The 20060-nt window shown below is 34.1% G+C and overlaps 1 protein-coding gene across 1 annotated transcript in view; it reads left to right on the forward strand.

Moving 5' to 3' along the window:
- Nucleotides 1-6248: 6248 nt before the first annotated feature.
- LOC120769357 (neural cell adhesion molecule 1) overlaps nucleotides 6249-20060 on the forward strand; it is a 376191-nt gene continuing 362379 nt past the window's right edge. Inside the window, exon 1 of the mRNA XM_040096318.1 lies at nucleotides 6249-7035. Coding sequence (XP_039952252.1) covers nucleotides 6972-7035 — 64 coding nt within the window. The 5' untranslated portion in view covers nucleotides 6249-6971. The remainder of the gene's footprint in view (nucleotides 7036-20060) is intronic.

A 20060-nucleotide genomic window follows, 5' to 3' on the forward strand; every position in this document is an offset into this window, starting at 1 on the left:
AATATTAACTGTGCACACAAACATATACACCTATGTACATAAGTATATGTATGTATAGGTGAGCATTTGCGTAATACATTGTATTGAGCGCATGTGGCTGAAGGGCTCTGATTGAGTACCGCAAATGAATTATTAATGAAAGCACTTAAAAAACAAAAAATAATTATAATAAAAGGGCCATAGAATTACTTACTTTATAAATGCAGACGTGCATTTATATAGTTAAATTAACATATAAAAAGGCTGCTTGCTTGGAGGTGTAGCATTTCCTAGAGGGATAGCTGTCAAACGAGCTGTCAAAGCAAACACTTGTGCTCATATTAATTTCTAAAGTGTGGACGCGTGGTATATAAATCATATGCAGAGGTTTCTGCAGGTTCATATATATTTTCCTAGAGGGTTAGTTCTCAAACGAGCTATCAAAAATTACATGGCTATGACAATTATGCTCAGTATTGACAGTAATTGACAGAAAATCATGCGGACGCTTGAAAAAATCTAAAGAGCTCTACAATTACTCAAATAAAGGGTGTGGTTTTCAGATATATACACATCATTTCACATATATGTACATCCTATGGTATCTAAGATGTGTAGAATTTTCCTAGAGGGGTAGCTGTCAAATGAGCTGTCAAAGCAGACATTTGTTTTTGACATTTTTGCTGAGTTTGGTTTAGTAATGTACACGGTTACGGCTTATATCGGCAAAGAGTTGAAAAGGCGTGAAAAATTCTTTTCAAAGCTCAAGTTTCTAACATTGAATGTGTATCTACATTTTTGGCGTTAAGCTACCTTTTGAAAAAAATTGACTCTCTATTTTCTGAAGAAACTCTCCCAGAACTCAATTCTTCTTCTTTATTGGCGTAGACACAGCTTACGCTTAGCCACAACTCCTACCGTTAACTAAAAATTGCTGTGCAGCATATTTACCATGACTGAGGCACTATTGGTCCATAGTTTTCAAGTTGGGGCATATTGAAAACTCATTGCTTCCCCAAATCAATAGCAAGTGTCTAAGTCCTGGCTGGTTGATTCAATAAATCATAAAGTTCGTGATAGAATCAATCCATTGGGAAGAGTATTTAGTCACCAAATCCTTCTTAGATATGGAACTATCCTAGATAGTGTGATTTGATGCCGTTAATCTAGCTTCAGCAGAGTACGATGAAAGACTGAATATTGGGTGCGTTATTATTGAGATACTATTGCCTAGTCTGGAAATTCTTTTAGAATAAGACCAAAAAGATAGTTTTACATGAAATGCTACGACTGAAATACTGTTGCAAAGTGAGGCTGAAAGAATAATTATCCTGAGAAATATTTATTGAGTTGGAAAATTGCATACAATTTGTTGACTAATGTAACCCGATATTGGAACTTACTTTTTGTTTCGTTATAAAAGTATAGCTCTAAAAAAACTTACTAAGTATATAAGTGCGTTTAACTTGATAATATTCGAGAAGGAACCAAAATATTGGACTTAACTTTTATGTTTCAGTATCTTATTTGAAAAAAGTAGAGCTCTAAAATTACACCCTTTATACGTGTTTTAAACTAGGAATACCCGAGCGATAACCAACATATTGGACTTTAGTTTTATGTTTCGGTATCATATTTGCAAAAAGTATAGCTCTAAAAACACATCCTATATATGTGTATTTAATTAGAAAATATACCAGAGTTAACTAAAATGCTGGATCTTACATTTATGCTTTGGTATCTTATTTGCAAAAAGTATAGCTCTAAAAACACCCTTTATATGCGCATATAATTAGAAAACACTCGAGAAATAACCAAAATATGGGAGTTTACTTTTATATTTCGGCGTCCTATTTGTAAAAACGTATAGCTCTACAAAAATAACCTTTATATGTGCAGTTAACTAGAAAATACTCGAGAGATAACCAAAATATTGGAATCACATTTATGTTTCAGTATCTAATTTGAAAAAAAGTATAGCTCCAAACAAACACCCTATATAAGTGCATTTAACTAGAAAACAGTCGAGTGAAAACTTTTCAAATGCAATAAGCTAAATTATAAAACAAAATAAGTAAAAAAATATGTATGAAAAACTGTATAAATATAAATGAATGTACATATGTATATTAGGGTGTCTGTTATTTCCAAGTTAATTTTTGTTTTTTCTGCTCTTCTTCTTGTTTAAGTTATTTCAACAAAAAGAAAACAAAGATCCGACGAAAGCAGTTCTCTATTTTTAATTAAAACCGTACATAAATCACTTTTTTTGCCATATATTTGATAAGTATGTTTTTTTTCTTTTGCAATAAATTTTTATCGCGAAAGCAAATAACTCTACCATTTTGAAAAAGTGATATTCTAATACAAAACTCTCCGCTGTACCAGAAAGGGCTTAAACATTTTTTCCAGAAAGCATTCCTTTAAACGTCATACGCAATTAAATTTATGCTTGAAATGTACTGTATGCTTATAGGACACCATGCTGTATGAGCAACATGGCATATAATACAAATCCCTTGTATGGAAGCCCAGTTTTTTTAATGTATTGCTTTAACTACGTATCGCTTTGAAAGAAATATTTTTATGAAAAAATTAGTGAGACCGTTTTTCAAGAGCAGAGAATTTTGTATTAGCAGAAGACTTCTTCAAAGTTGTAGAATTACTTTACAAGGCTTACTAATTACTAAGGCAAAACATCGCATTAGAAATATAAAAAGTAATATGCTTTAGGCAACGTTTAAAATGAAAACATAAATATTGTTTACTTTGGATTATCTCTTTTTGGACAAAAACTGAAAATTCAAAGGAAAAGAAAACATAAAAATCATTATTAGAAATAACGCACACCCTAATGTATACCATATATACTCATATGTAAGGCATTAGCATATGGGAGCAAAGTGTAAAAAGTTGATGAATGAAATATATAATTGCTTCACTAGTTGGTACAATGGGTTGCAAATTTTTGTATTAAAACAGGCGAGAAAGTCAAGCGATATGCAAGGCAAAATGCTAAGCAAACAAACAAACTGATATATAAGTACTTATAAAAATACAGTTGTAATTTATTTGCTTTGCGGCAATGGTGTGATGTTATAAATTACCTTTGTTTTCAATTGCCATAAAAAAATTTATAAAAATAATAAAATAAATAAAAAATTCAAAAATACAAAGACCTAAAAAATCAGTGCAAAAAAATGATTTGGTTTTCACTGCGTATACAGTTATAATTATATGTACTTTAGTAAAAAATATGCAAATGTTTATTGCGTACAAAATGTTGCCATATGCGTCGAATTAAAATGAGTTGAAAAAACAGTTGTTTGATAATTAACAAAACAGAACATAACTTGAACACTTGAACACTACAGTTATTAACTTAAATTCAGCGTGAATAAAACTTAAGCGTACTTCAGGTTATAAATAAAACCGTCGGGATTAAACATAATTAACGGAAAATAAATCGCAAAAGTATTAGGTAATAATATGCCGTTAAGTCTTAATCGTGCTTTTAGACAGTAATTAAACTGTATTATTTAATTTTTTACAAAAAACAAAAAAATTAAAAAAGTGGAGGTTATTTAAATGTCAAGGGTTCGCATAAAATCCGAAAAAAATAAATTGAGTGGTGAATCATGAACTCATTTACCAGCAAACGAACCACTTTATTGGCAATTCATAAGCAAAATGAACTTTAATTTTCTTGGGCTTTTAAAACCCTATAAGCTTAATTTTTTTATAAATATTTGAAAATCTCATTTTTCAAATTAAATTTCTTTGAACTCATTAATAAGGTGGACATTTATGCGAAATTCGTGAGATATTAACAGCAATGGTACCAAAGTAAGCAAAATTCATGCTCCAAAATAACGACAGCACGGTTCAATGGAATTTTCGGTGATCACGGATTTTGTTTGGCCCACATGTTGATCGGTGGTCCTCACGACCACTTTGAAAACGCTGAAACCACTCGTGCACTCTGCTGCGGGATAGGCAACCATCGCCATAAACTTGTTTCATCAATGGAAGTGTAAAAGTTTTAACAATTTTAAAACAAAATTTAATGTTAGCTCTTTGTTCGAAGCTCATTTTCGCACCGATAACACAAACATACTGACACTTAAAACGCAATAACTTCACTTCCAATCAATGCAATGTCATGAAATTCCCACTGGACAATCGATAAAGATAGCAAATTCTAACGCATCAGTTGACATATAGAAGGCGCCACCAGGGGGCTCTAGATTCAAAAAGTTCTGTTTAGTTTGGAACCTACCTTGTATACTGATTTCTCGTGAGGCCACGTTAGAATCCCACTTGGACAGCTAGAGAAGCACTAAGTATTGATCAAACGACGGTCACATATCTACAAAGCGCCTTGAGCCAGTCAATATCGCTCTAGCTAATTCTTCGGGTTCGTATAAACTATGGTAACCGAAATTCTGCAACCTTGGTCTGGTGTCGATAGTGGATTAGAAAATGTTTAGATATTTCCACCTCATCTTCTTCATTGTAACTATTTTTGACAAGTTGCGTCCTCCAAAATCTTCAGCCGCACCGCTTGAGTGCCAATGGTACAGTATCCAATTAGGACAACTATCATTGCAACCATGTGAACCGTGCTAAAAGCTAGTAGTTCCATGGATCTTTTACGTTCCGCTTTGGGACAGAAATCTTTGGCAAACCCAACCGTGCTGGTTGCTGACCAATGCTTAGTGAGCGTAGCCCATTGATCCGATTTTCGAGTGCACGAAGCCAGGGAAACACCAGCTCGTTCCCATACTGACGGGAGTTGGGTAACGGTGTCTTTTATTTCGAGTTCATTGGCTTTACAGTTTCGGAAGATTCCGCTGTGGCCCGGCATCCAGACAAGTTTAATGGGGAAATTGTTTGATTGCTACAGCTGATGAGGTTATGTACTCTTTGACTAGTTTTGAGCTCACTATCAGCAACCTCAGGGTCTAATTAGAAACTCTGCGATCATAGTGAATGCTTGAAAGACACTGCGGTGTACTGGCAATCATTTGTAAGGATGCTCAAGTAATTAAATGTATTGCTTAAACTGCGTATAACTTCGAAATAAATATTTTTATGAGAAAAATTATTAAAATATTTTTTTAGAGCAGACAATTTTGTATTAGAAAATGACTTGTGATCTCGCAATCTTTCATATTGCGATATAACCGTACCTTATCTCTGACTCTGTCAGTGTTTGCCGTGAAAAGGGTAATGAATGATGTTTAATGAACTCAATACTGAAACACAGTGGTACCTTTTTTAAAAAACTGAGTACTCTTTTATCAATAAAATAGTTTTTAAACTTCAAAAAATTAATTCACAATATTTTTAGAGGACACTAGCAACATAGGACAAGCCATAAAAACACTCTGGTATATTGTAGGTGTCCGATAGAACAAAAATATTTACTTCTAGTCTTATGGCTCCTATTGTATACAGTAATGCAGTTTATCGGCAATTTTAATATACATATATAATAATTTAGTAGAGCATTGATACTTTAATATTTGTATTTCCAATATTTTTTCATATTTAACTACCTTCTTTTTGTATTTTTCAGATGGATAACAAAATGGCTTTGGAAAAAAGTATGTGAACTGGTGATAAATAACAGAAAAAATAACTGAAACTTGAGAGTGTAAGTGTCGAAGTATATATTTACGTGGAATAATTAAATGGATAAAACTTTAATTACAAACATACATAAGTAAACAGATTACTGCCAGAAAATAATACGGATTTAAAATATAAATACATTTAAAAAAGGGAATTTTAACAAAATATCTATATTGATATATAAGAAAATTATGAAATCTATGAATTAGGCTGCAATAAAAGACAACAAATATTTAAGATGAGAAGTAGAAATGTTTTAAATAAATTTAAAAAAAAACAATGCTGTATTAAAAATGCAAAAAAATTGTTAATTTGAATAAAAAAAAAAAAACAAATTAAAAATAAAAAATAAAAAAAAAATAAAAATAAATATAAAAAAACACAAAAATAGTGAAAGCAGTTCTTAAAAACAATTAAGAAAAATATAATAAATAAATGGTGAAAACATTTTATGTGAAAAAAATTCCAAAAAATTAAATATTTTGAAAAACTAAATTTTTGAAAATTTTTATGAAAGAAATATTATAAATAAAAGGTGAAAAAGTATTTGGAAAAAAAGAAAATAAAAAATACAATATTTTTGAAAACGAAATTTTTGAAAATTGTTATGAAAAAAAATTAAAAAAAAATAAATTTGCTTTTTTCGTTTAATCTCATTAATATCAAATGAATTGGCTTCTGAACAAATAAAAAAAAAATATTGCAAAAACAAATAACATAACTCTTCATAAAATGACTTAACTCAAAACAATATCTGTCCATTAAAAAATAAATGTATGTTATGTGGAAAAAGTGTTCAAATTAAAATATTTCAAACAGAAAGCTTGTAACAACAACAAGTGAAAGCCGGTTGATTAAAAATAAACGACTGAAAAAAACCTTCAACACAATTTTTACTCAAAACCTGCCTTCGAAAAGTGAAAAACTCGGAAAAGCACAGCGGCACACATATAATGACCTGGATCTCGTCAGCAGCTGGTCAAGTGCTGTCGCATGTTGATTATAAACGGAAACGATAATCGCAAAAGAAAAGGCATTAACTAAGACCTGAGCAATAAACAACTTGCCACCAGAAACAAAGGCCCATAAAATAAACGAAAACATATAAAGAACAAAAAAGCGAAAACGACGACCTGCCCTAAACGTATTAAAAAAGGCAGAAAAAGTAAAACAAAAAAATTGCTGTGGTCGATTACATGAAAAGCAGTAACCGGCAGCGTTAAACAAAACGCCAGTGGTGGCAATAATTTTCGGCAAATAAGGACACATATACAATTGCAACACACACACGCGAGTATATTGTCAACATCGCGCGTCACCGGGGAAATCTAAAAGCATAGGGGAGAGGTGCCAAAATGTCGTCGTGGCGGTGTTGCGGCAGTGCCCCCAACAGGGCAGCCATAAAACTGCTCATTATCGGTGAGTTTAACTGAGACAATTAAAGTTTTTATGATCCGCTTAAATTCACAATACACTCACACACACACACATGCATATTCATGCGTATGATGACATATATCTTATACCCTCATATACATGCAAGCTTCGTTCATGGCATAGTAATTAGTAGTATGGGTACACCAGGTCGTATGAGTGCTCTGTTAGTGATAAACGCGCTGATACGAAAGACACAAAGGTGTGTTGTACGCTCGACCATGTTGGTTTTAAGTACTACTACAGTGGGTACGCAGTAAATGGTAACATAAAAGCATTTTGCAACATTTGAAATTACAAATACATCATATACATACATACAATATAACAAGAAAAAAGATAGTATCCTTAACAGGTGCAGTTATTTGTTTTGATCGGTGAGTTTAAATGGCAGCTAAATGCTATAGCGGTCAGATTTGAATAATTTAATCGGATATTATTATAATGAGTAAAAATCTATACCAAATTTCATGACGAGAACTTGAGTTTAATAAGTAAGTTTGTATGGCAGCTATATCCCCTAATTATCCGATCTAAACAATTTTTTCGGGGATTATAGCGATGCCCTAACTGATAACTGTGACAAATTTCGGGAAGATATCTCGTCAACGGAAAAAGTTTTCCATACAAGGATTTGATTCCGATTTCTTAGTTTGTATGGCAGCTATATGTTATAGTTAACCGATCTGAACAATTTCTTCGGAGAATACATTGTTGCCTTAGAAAATAACCTGTGCCAACTTTTGAGAAGATACATTGTCAATTGAAAAAGTTCTCCATACATGCAGTTGCTTCCAATTTGTCAGTTTGTACAACAGCTGTATGCAGTAGTGATCCAATTTGGCCAGTTTTTCGGAGATTATGTCGCAGTCTTTGATAATAATCCGTGCAAAATTTCGTGAATTTTTTTTGGAATAAAAAAATTTTCATTCAAGAACTCAATTTTGATCGTTCAGTATGGCAGCTGTTTGCGTGGTGGTCCGATATCGACAGTTCCGACAAAAGAGCAGCTTCTAAGGTGGAAAAGAGAGTGTTCGATATTTCACTATCTCAAAATCTGAGAGACTAATTCGCATATATAGGGACGAACAAACAGATAGACATGGCTTAATCAACTCAGCTAGTCAGGCTTTTATGGCACCTCTGGGGTACTTCATATACCCTGTTCAAGGAAAAATATGTTTTAAAAATTTTCTTGTTAGAATTTTGTACCGACAATAACCAATACCTCGAACTCAAAGAAAACACATTTTTATTTCTGATGGCGAGATTATAAAAATGGTAACTTTTTTAAAAATTGATCTAATTATCTTCTAAAATTTTTCTGTCTCCAAGAGTCACTCAACTTTTTTAGTTTTTTATATATTAGTTTTTTAAATATCTGGCAACCCTACTGGAAATTATGTAAAAGAAAATTTTAATTCGAGATTTCTCTGATGCTATTTCCGATTACTTTTAAATTTTAAACAAATTCGCATGAAAACCTTAAATATTTTAAAGCTTGGCAACCCTACATTGAAATTACGCTGTAATACCTTCAAAAAATATTTGGGTGAGTTTTAATTAATAATTTAACGGAAAAAAAGTATGAAAAATATCTGATGATTGGCAACCCCACATTTTATAATGGAATGAATAATATACATACATAAATGAATGTGACATTTTTTAGGCGATTATCAAAAATATATAACATTTTCCTTCATTTATATTTTTGTGCATCTGGCAACTCTACTAAAATTATTATTAAAAAAGGGAATTTTTCCTTCAATTAAATTCATACATACATCTGGCAACTCTACTAAAACTATCTTTGTGTAACAGCTTCTTAACACACCATCTTTTTTACTTTCAATCAGCAGAATATTAAATAGCTTGACATTATATAAATATAAAGTTCAAATAAATTTGTTTTTGATGATTTTTTGAAAATTTTAAAATATTTTTTAATTACTTTTATTTTGATAAAAATAAAAAAATTAACAGTTTTTATAACATACTTAAAATTTCATTTATTTAATGCCTTTCGTATCAAAACTTCACTGTACTTTCCCAAAAACGCTCACATGCGTGTCGTTTTGTTACACATAACGGTCGGGACCGGTTCGTCTAGTATTGAAGGACCACCATTTAAGCTTCGTTCTTTCTGTTTTTCTCAGCCTACACAGTGCGTTAGTTGCCTCGGTACTAGGTTTATTAGACTGCTTCACCTTTCATTTCGGCTGTTTGCGCTCGTCGACTATCGCACCTTTCGCCATAAGCTTGCCATTGGCGACACAATAAAACGCAAATGCGTGACCCCGTCGCCAAATGTGCACACACTGACATACTCACACATATACACATACGGAGTTGAGCTTTGTGTGCGAGTTTGCTGTGGCATTCCGACGCTAAGCTGGACACTGTCACGCATAGCGGGACATTTGGCACAAGTGCTTGGATTCACCATAATGTGTGTATCATTACATACTATATAGGAAGGTAAATGTATACAGGCATGAGTTTGACCGATATTTACGCAGTCATTTGCGAATCCTCTCGATTGAATTGTGACGCTCAGCATTTGGCGAGTTCAGTGCCCCATGATAAAGTCGTTTAAGTGTTTCTGTGTAGCAGTATATATACTATACTCAGTTTTGTACGAAATCTAAAAGCAAGTTCTTCCAAATGAAAGTACCAGTGAGAGCTCATCAAGACACCTAATTCACATATTTACAGTAATTTGGTACGAAATATAACTTTTCATATATATATATTTGCATACATGATGTGTCGACAGAACAACTTTTAGACTGCAAAATGCACCGAAAAGTCAAAACAGTCCCAGACGTGTGTTCAAGGTTTATTATAATAAGAGAGGAATCGGACCATATTATATATCCCACAAATATGGGATTCGATAAAAAAAAAACGGACAAGTCGTGTAGTCCTGCTGATTTTAACTAAAAATATCAAAATAAAATTTTCAAGCCCCATACGAATATTAAGTGCTGCATCAAGGCTAGGATTGCAGCAGAATTATACATATATTATGTATATTAACTAACCGTAAAAAAAAATTAACTTTTATATCTTTCTTGAAAAACCCTTTCGATTCGCCATTCTGCTCGCTGGTCTAATTTCAATCTCTTGCAAATGGTTGGACGTACTTAGTTTTGGCATAGATTGTGCTACAAAGTTTACGTTATATATAGAGTGGAGAAATTCTCAGAAAAAAGTGGCGTCTGCAGTTGGTGACAGAAAGAGAAGTGGTCCGCCTGGCGTGGTTGCAACCATAAAAACTGTTCGCGAATGTATACAAAGAAGTCTCCTTAAACAGTAGAACATTTGTCAAGGTAAATGGATATATAGACCAGATCAATGTCAAGACTTATTTGAGATGATTTCCACGGCTTCTGCAGTACCACGCAGTCAACGGCTATGTAAACATCCCCTTAACAGGTGAAAAATTTTCAGTGTTGAAAAAATTTTTAATAAGCAAACGACAAAATTTAGGCAAAAATTTTAAAAGAAGCTATAGAGTTGAACGTGGTGAACATCTAGCTACTGTATTGCTTTGATGGGTAGTCTTCTGTGAAGGCTTACAATTCCTCAGTTCTGTAAAAGAGGCTTTTCACCTATTCACTTTTTTGTAAAAAATAAATAAAGTGTAACAGCAGAATGTTTTAGCAGGCGTGCTGGAGCAGTTAAGCAATACTCTCTTATTATTGTGTTTGCCATCAAGATGCTGCTCCATTACCCAAGGCCAAAACCATGCAGCAGTGGTTAAAAAGCAATACTCCAGATTTCATAGCTGCAGATAATTGACAGTCTGGAAGTCTAGATTTTCATCCGTTGGACTAGATTTTGTGGTCAGAGTTTGGGGACATAAGCTGTCGAATATACAAAAATATAATTTACGCCACAGTAACCTCGAGACTATCAATAAATAATTACTTCGAACAGAGTCGTCTATGCTAACAGAAACTGTACATACTGCTTTCGATCGACGACCGTACGGTTTGAGGGCTTGTGTGTAAGTAAAAGGTGGCCATTTCGAAAAAAATGCACATTGTTGATTTAATATATCCATTATTAAATAACAAAATTTAAAAGAAATATATATAATATATTTATTTTTTATAAAGACCTGAACTTGTAACAGAACTTATGGCAAAACTCAGTTGAGTCAACAACGACATTGAACTTAGTAGAAGGAATTACGGGAATAACTCATTGACGCAGTTCTCTGCTTGCTATTCTATCATTATTAATTACGTCTAATAGACACACGAGCAAATAAAAAAAAATTTAAGTAAAAAACTTTAAAGCATAGATACACATATAGTTATAGGGACTGAATGTAAGGCTACCTACTTTTGAGTAGTTCAAAAGATTCTTCAAATAATCAAACTAAAGTACAAAACGAACGGAGATAAACGAGAAACTGAGTCTACGTATATACAAAGAGAAGGAGTGTGTTCAGTGGAAGCGCAGGTGTGACCAAGTCAGCCATAAACACACCGGTACACCAACAAATAAACACAAACAACCCGCAGTGAAATGCGAAGTTGTTGACAGGCACGCAGGCAATAAAATTTAATATTTCATTAAATCGCGAAACGCGCTGCCACGAGTTGCGTCATTTGCCGGAGCGATAAGCACACACGACACAACACGACAAAGTTATATATGCTTAGAGTACACACACGCACTCACTCGCAAACACACATGCATGAGCGGGAGATTACTAAGCGCTCAAAAGGACCGCAACCACCAGGAACTTGCCGCTGGCTAAGTTTAGTTGACACTTGCATCGTGGTCAGTGCGAGAGCAATATGCGGCCGCTCAGCTCGGAGGTGTTTGCTTGTGGTGCGCGGCAGAATGATGAATGAGAGTGGGGGACAGCATTTACTAGTGGCTTGCGAAATTCCACGTGCTGCGCTAATTAAAAATATCACATTTTCTGCGACAGCTGTTGTCGGATTCTGCTTTTTATACTATTTATATCCAGTTTTTACTTAATTTAGATTTTCTTGTTGCTTGCATAAGGCGAACCTTTTCTTTTTTTAACCCTGACATAGAAATGGATGAAATTATGCTATATTTGAAACATAATACAAGCTATCCATTCGTACATTTGCAAATGGTGCGGTACATAAAGGTTGCCATGGCGTATGAGTGTCATTGGCTCTCAATTATAGCTCGCATAGATTTGTTATTACATTAGAAGCATAGAAATACATGCAAATATGTATCTGTACATATAAATTGAAATATTAGTACCAGCGTATATTTATAGATATGTGTTTTAAGTTGATGTATTTATTCAGAAAAATATATCTATGTGTGTGTATATATATTTCTGGTATATTAATGATGCTTTTTTAGTATTTTTGCATTTCCCACTCATTTGAGCCAAGCCTTGTCATTACATATACTCAGTTCGTTTAGTAAAGTATTTTTGAATTTCTCCTTATGAATAATTTAAAAAATTATTTTGAAAACTCACCCGAAATAAGAGATGAAGATGAGATATGTTGGTGTCAAGTGATGGATGGTAACAGAAAGAAGAAACAGGCAACTGAAAATAAATGATAATAATAAGTGTAAGCCATAAAACTCTGAGAATGAGGAATATTTGGATATAATTTCATACAGAAATATTTTTGCACAGAGTTGCCAGAGTAAAAAAATTATTTATGCTGTTATATCTACTTTTAAATTTAATTCTTTTAGCTTATAGATCACATATATATGTATATGCCCGAAATTATTATCCCAAAATTTGAGGTTGATCCAATTTTTTTTTAGTTAATGTAATCGGCTTCTAAAGCTTTAGGCGCTTTTTTCGAAACGTTGATTTCAGAGTCGGTAAGGAAAGCTTCTTTGAAAGAGATGGACCGATCGACTAAAAGTTTATTTCTTAGATATATTTGTCAGGTAATGATAAAAAGATATGATCTTTGATTATTTTCGATTTTTAGGCATAAAAATTCAAGTATGAGCTTAAAAGGAATCGCCTGGAGAAGGATCGATGCAGTGATATTGATAGTAAGGATTGTAGGACTTTAATACATATATCCACCTTCCCTAAGTCTAATAGTAGCCTTCGCTGCCAAGCACCTACCAGCTATATCTACAAGTGCAACGTGTAGAATGGTATTGTGTTTCATTGTTTGAGTTTTCCTTAGTACACCACAGTTGCCGATGAGCGTCACTCTTGGAAAATACTCCAACTGCTTAGCTAGTTTGTCTTTTTTCAATCAAAAATACTACTTTTGGTAAAAGGCCCTACCTCTTCCCAATTGCTGCTTTATAGCAGTGTAAGGCGATCGATGTATTCTTCCATTTTCTCCCCGATTTTTGGCTTGCAAGAGAGCTTCCTATCAAGGATAAGAAGGATAAGGTATTTCAACCTGTCCACCGATTGAAGAACAGAGCCTTCCAACGAGGGGAAAGTTATATCAGGGCTTTTAAATCTTCTGGTAGAATCATTAGTTTGATTCTCTCTGCTCACTGTGTTACCACATTTAGATAACTTTGGGTTAGATAGTAAACGGTGTTCTTTTCCTTTTACCAAATAAGCCTTATCGTCTCCATGGACAACCATTTGGCAACTTCTTTATTCAAGTTCCTTCAATAAATCGTCCATCACTAGGACACAGAGCAAAGAAGAAAGAACATTACGCGCTGCCCCTATTTACTTTCCGAGAACTGGTGCTTTCCTCACTCCGCCACAAGCGCTCGTCCCAGAGAAGACTGTATATGATTGCTTCGACCTCAAAGCTATTAAGAGCTCCAATATTGATCTCGGCTGTACGATATTGATGGCCGAAGTTCACTTAAGTTGCTCACAGTATATTTTATCTATAAATGAGCTACTCGAATACAAAGCAGTGTCAACCGCCTTGTCTTAGCTGTAGGCATGCTCAGCGCCTAAAAGCTCGTTCCTATGAATTTGACTTTTAATGTTCGATAAGTCTCTCTAGAAACGCGGTGAGACCGATATGAGTACAGTTGTCCGGAAAGAAATAGCGGCTGGTCAGTTGTCTCCGAGCAGCTAGAGAGCCAGGACAAACATTTTCGCGCAACCTGTTGGGGCAAGCCGAAACCCGGTAAACCTGCGACAGAGACGTTTGATATGATCAAGCATGCTGCTTTAGCAAGAAGTGGTGTGTTTCGGTGGTATCAGACCTTTTTGGATGTCCAAGAAGAGGTCGCTGATGAATGACGCCTTCAATGCTTGGAAATCGCGCTGGCAGCGCTGAAGGAGCCTATTTTGGAAGTTTTTAAAGAATTGTAACGATTGGTTCAATTTTTCAAATCGATTCAGTCCTTTTACTTTCCGAAAAAACCCTGTATAGTCATTAGTAGTGATATGAGAGCTTTTACTGGACTTCGGAACGAACGCCACTCTAAGGTGCCTACTAGTCGCCGGTGGCCAATTACATGAGTGATACCTTTGTTAGATCTTGGAGCTGAGCAGGTATATTGCCATCGTCTCTCCGAGGCTTAAACGGCTTAAAATAGTTCATAGCGCACGTGAGATGACGCTTGTTAAGTAATTCTGAGAAGGGTTTTCAGGCTTTTTAAAATTGTCGAAGGGTTACTTTTTCCAGGAATAGCCATAGCAACTGATCACTACTCAAAACCCAGTACCGAGTCTCATATTTCAGATATTGCAATGGTGTCTTTTGCTTGAAGATTTAAAAGTTGCTTAAAATTTCTGAAATTTAGAATGATGAGCCGTTTCTAAGACAACAACAATAATTGATAATCATGAGACTATAAAGGAGCTTCTTTTCAGCTACGAAATCGCGCCACTAAATTGAACCTTAGGGTGCATCTACGATTACAACCGCAAAGTGCTAAAGCACTTAATCGAATATGGGCTTGAGAAATGATTCTTAAGCACACTTCCAAATGCGCATAATTAATTTGTCAGCTTTATGTAAACAGGTGTATTCGCGAGCACAAACACAAATACACAGACATATGAATATGTATAAATAAATTTGCATTCGCTTTTATTATTGTTAATGCGGTGGAACAAGGCATAATTTGGTTTATTATTTATACGCATATATATACTTGCGTATGTGTGTGTGCAGTTTAACGGGGGCTTGGATTTATTAATGGCCTGTAGGCGTTGCAAATTAATTATCAACTACATATATACTACAACTATGTGAGCTGCCAACAACACATACACACCGAGAAGCAATAAACAGCAAACATACACAACTACAAATATACAGAGATACATATACACATATGCACATATCATATATACATACATATGCCCATATATTGTTACATAAGCACCCAAATAGTTATATACATAAATGATTATAGAGAACTCAGGTAATCACTTTAATGGAATTTGTAATTTAATGCGACAAATGAGAATTTCAACCGCGACTTTTTGCGGTTTCACATACACCGACCGCCACCACCACCGCTGCGATATCACATGCCATTTGCACACATTCACACACACATTTCCTATTCATTTTTGAGTGCTCAAATTACCCAGGTGTGCACAGCAGGCTTTTGTTTTTTTCCTCCTTGCTTTGTGCCTTTTATTCCGCCAAATCTCTAACAACGTTGTCTTCACCTCTTAATGTTCATTTCTAATATGCAAACATGGTGCCACCTATAAATTACGTTTGCTAGCCAGGGAAGGGGCAGGGGGATAGCGTGTGCGCACATGTATAGCACAGCTTAACTGTTTCTGTTGCTGGCATTCGAATAAGTTGCGGATTTACAATTTTAAACACGCAAGTCTGCGAGCAGAAACTCATGCGAAAATCTATGCTGAAACCGAGCCGTAGGCGCTTCGACTGGTAGTCGAAAATATTAGTAAGGGTTCACAATTTACAAACGTGTGAGTGAGTTAGTTTATAAGTGAAGGAGGTAGCTTATGAAAAGTCGATGGAACTGAGTAGTTTTCTTAGTTAGTATTGGTCTAAAACCCAATCCTTTAGTGGCCATAATTGCGATTTTCGCTTCACTAACCTCAACTACGATAGCGTGTTGTGGCTTTAGTAGCTTCAGACGTAACAGGTCAATTGAAAAGTACCCGACGTACCATTGTGAAACACTTTTTTTGGCAAAATTCGTTTTTTTTTTTTATTTAAGAGTGATACACTGATTATAGCTGCAATGACACTCATCTGATATCAAATCAATCCCACTATTCCATACCATTCTTGTAGTATGATTTGTCCTTCGCTTCAAAATGGATCTCAGTGTCGGCAATCATCTCTTCATTCAACGAAAATTTCTTTCTTCCTTTTGAGGACTGAGAACAAGAAATAGTCGATGCGGGTCTAGAGAACACAATGGATGTGTAAGCAAATTATGACCTTTTGCCATAGTTTTCATGGCTTTTGATAGTTCTTCCTTCTTCAAGGTAGTCAGTAAAACTTATTCAATGTGCATTTAAAAATACCGACACTATAAACATGACAGCTGGCTGTTTCGTCTTTCTCCGTTTTGGGGCGTGTGCAGTCCACTCGGATGACTGTCGATTGGACTTCGGTGTGAAATTATGGAGCCATGTTTCATACATTGTCACATGTCGATGCAAAAACTCGGGTTTGAAGCTTTCTAAATAGAGAGATATCATTGATATGCTACATATCTCGAACAATTGCACTTTATGGTCATTCGAACTTATTTAGTGGACTTTTTGATGTGTTTTTCTGCAACAACTTCTTTTGGGCGCCCACTACCTTCATCGTTCTCAATCCTAATTTCGCCTCGTTCGAACTTAGAAACCCAATTTTCAACGATTCAATCCAAATCACATTAATTAATTTAAAAGTTGGCTTCAACATTATTTTTTCGTACCAAAAGCAATGCTTCATTTACACAGGAAAATCATTTTTTTACTTTTTTTTTACAATAAAAAAGTTACTTTACTCAAACTGTTATAAATCAAATACTCATGAACCGACAGCTGTCAAATTTATGCGCACGTTTTTTGAAGGTTTGCGTTAACTATAAATCTGATTGACTTAATTCTTGTAGCGCCATCAGGGCTGGGCACTTTTCCATTGGCTTGTTATAAACTCATGGTGAGAGCTATGTGGCAACATTACAAATACACCAATAATTTAAATTTTTTTAAATAAATAATATAAAATGGCCTAACAAAAAGTAAAATCAGTCTCTTTCGTAAAAAAGCCCCTAATTGTTACTTGAAAAACATTGCAATTATCAGAGCTTTCACAGGTCCCGCTATTTCCAATATGTTAAAGAATCTCGCTAAGCATATGTATATGGTAAATACGGCATGTAGTATGTGAGGCTAGAAATATGTAGACTATCAGTTATTTATAACAACATAACTCTCTCTCTACTAATTCCTCAGGGGAAAGATTTTAATATTAGCCTGAGCTGATGTATTGAGCTTCTAAGACCTTTTCGTTTAAAATTTTGGATTTCACAAACTATTGTCCACTGATCTTTATATAAAAGATTTCACTCCAAATGAGAGATTAAAACTCGTACTTAGAACAATGCAAATACTAATAGACAATTTTCCCCATCTCTCTCCCTCTCACACTTAGATATTGCATAATATATTCTTCTCTTGTCATGACTTCTTATTATAAATGGATGAGTTAAAATGACGGCTATTTATAGGAGTTAGTCAGTTTCAGTTTCAGATTCAATTATATTTAATGCTTTCAAATATATTTTATAAAGCAGTTATAAGAAGTAAGGTTTAAGTCTGTTTCGCAGAGTATAACCAACGAATAATTGGAACCCCCTAAAATAATGAAAACCGTCGCCGTCTGTCTGTCCATATGTTGGAACGTATATCTCTAAAACTAATTAAACTTAGTGAATTATTCTTTGAAAACATTTAAAAATAAAAATTGATATACCCTCACAAGCAAATTAAAAAGGCTTATATACAATACGATTTAAATATTAAAAAAAAATTTAACCGTGACAACTCTACCATACCTCTATCATATAACCGCTTTACTCCAAGTTAACGGTATATACTAAAATAAATTTTTGGATTTGATACTGCTGACTTACGAGGTAAGTCCAATCATCACATGCTTCTCGACCAAATTTTACTGTCTATATTTAAATTACTCATATTAGGTTAAGTTGAAAAATGGGCAACTGATTTGAATTTTTTGTAAAACAAATACAAATTTGTATCACAAATGTGATGGGCTTCTATCATGTGGCAATTATGATGCCGAAGTTATCGTAATGGTGTTGCCTATACTGCCCTCTATATTCAAATACCTATAAGTATATTCCCTATCGAATGGCCTAGAATGATGTATATCGGGCAATATCTGAGATATTCGAAAGCAATAAGGTCAAAATGTATTCTTATAAGGAAGGGGATTAGTTAATTTACGTCAGATCAGTGTATAATTACAACAATACGACGGATAATGTTATTAGAAATAACAGCAAAGGCAAATGTGAGTGAAGAAATGGCTTTTCCACTTAAAAAATACTTGAGATTAAAGACAATATTGGGGGTGATAAGTGTGGTGAGACTAAACAAATGAAGCGCAGTAAAGATTCTTAAATCCCCTTAGGCTAATGAAAATCGTGATATGGCACCTAAGAGATTAAGAAAATATGTAAATTTCGTATAGATTATTGTGTTAAGCTACAATTTCCGAACAAATGGCTCAGACGGGATCTCTACAACATACTCGTATAACCGCCATATAAACCGATTGATCAAAATCAAAACAATCACTTTTTATATTTGTGGAAGTCATTAAAGATTACGTACAAACCTCCTTTTTATATTTTAAAAATATTTTACTAACACACAGTATATGCACAAAATATATCCATAAACAACCTGCACAAATAATATATTATTTCCTTTAATCATCGCCAATGGCTTGTGCTCAATACTCAGCAATCAGACAGTATCATTTAAATATTATATCACCTGAAGCAGTAAACATAGAACGGTATAAATTACTTAATTTAATTCGAGACACACACACATTTGTACAGACATTGAGTAGGCGAAAAATCTTTGTTTATATATGTACATATGTCGAATGTGTGTGCGCAGCTTTGCGTGTGTATTGAGACACACATTCGCTATTGTGTGACAGGTAGAGATAGCCAGCCATCAATCAGACATTCGATTGAATTGGTAAATGCTGAGTAAACTATCTCTCTATAGCTTATCCATTGGCTCATCATTCGGCCTTAACAGCACGAATATGCATGCATATTAGGGTGCAACACATATTTCGGACATTTTTGGAGAAACATAAAATTTTTGCGGCAAATAAAAAATGCGAGAGGTAAAAGAATATTGATTTCAGTATTTGAAATAGTTAAGGTAAACAAAAATCGTTGTCATTTCTTGGCATTTTTCGTAGACTCGATTGCAGTGAAAATAGTCAGAATACTCTCTCCGAGAGATCGTACTTTTAGAGCTTTAAGCACCGTTATATAAGAGCAAAAAACGGGTCTATATCTGATTTAATTAATGATATAACATAGCTCGTTCAATGAAAATGCAAAAATTTCAACACAAATCAGTCGAGTTTGAAATTTGCCAATAAATCAGGCATTTTAATTTCAGGTTGAGTTTTATAGATTACGCTAAGAAAAAATGTTGTAGAGCAAACAAATCTTCTATATGTAATTGCCTTCTTTTTAATTTCTGATTGACGTACTACACTTTAGGGAGTTTTCAAAAATGGAGCTTGTATCCCTTCAATCTTTAGGTGGGTCCAGAATTCATGATCTTTGTATATTTCTTATACAATTCGGATTTCTTTGAATTTCACACGCTTCTTTATTAAAAAAAAAAAACAATTTGTTATTCGATAGACTATAAAATTATAAAAAACTATAAAAAAATTTCAAAAGAGCCACCCTAATATGCATTATGTATGAGCACATTCATCCTTTGATTGTGTTTGTTTTCGAATAGGCGTTTGATGGCTGCTAATGCTATTGTGTGGCCATTGTGTGGGTTAAGGCTTTCTACACGTAGCAAAGACACA

This window comes from Bactrocera tryoni, chromosome 2 (assembly GCF_016617805.1).
Source record: "Bactrocera tryoni isolate S06 chromosome 2, CSIRO_BtryS06_freeze2, whole genome shotgun sequence".
Taxonomy (NCBI): domain Eukaryota; kingdom Metazoa; phylum Arthropoda; class Insecta; order Diptera; family Tephritidae; genus Bactrocera; species Bactrocera tryoni.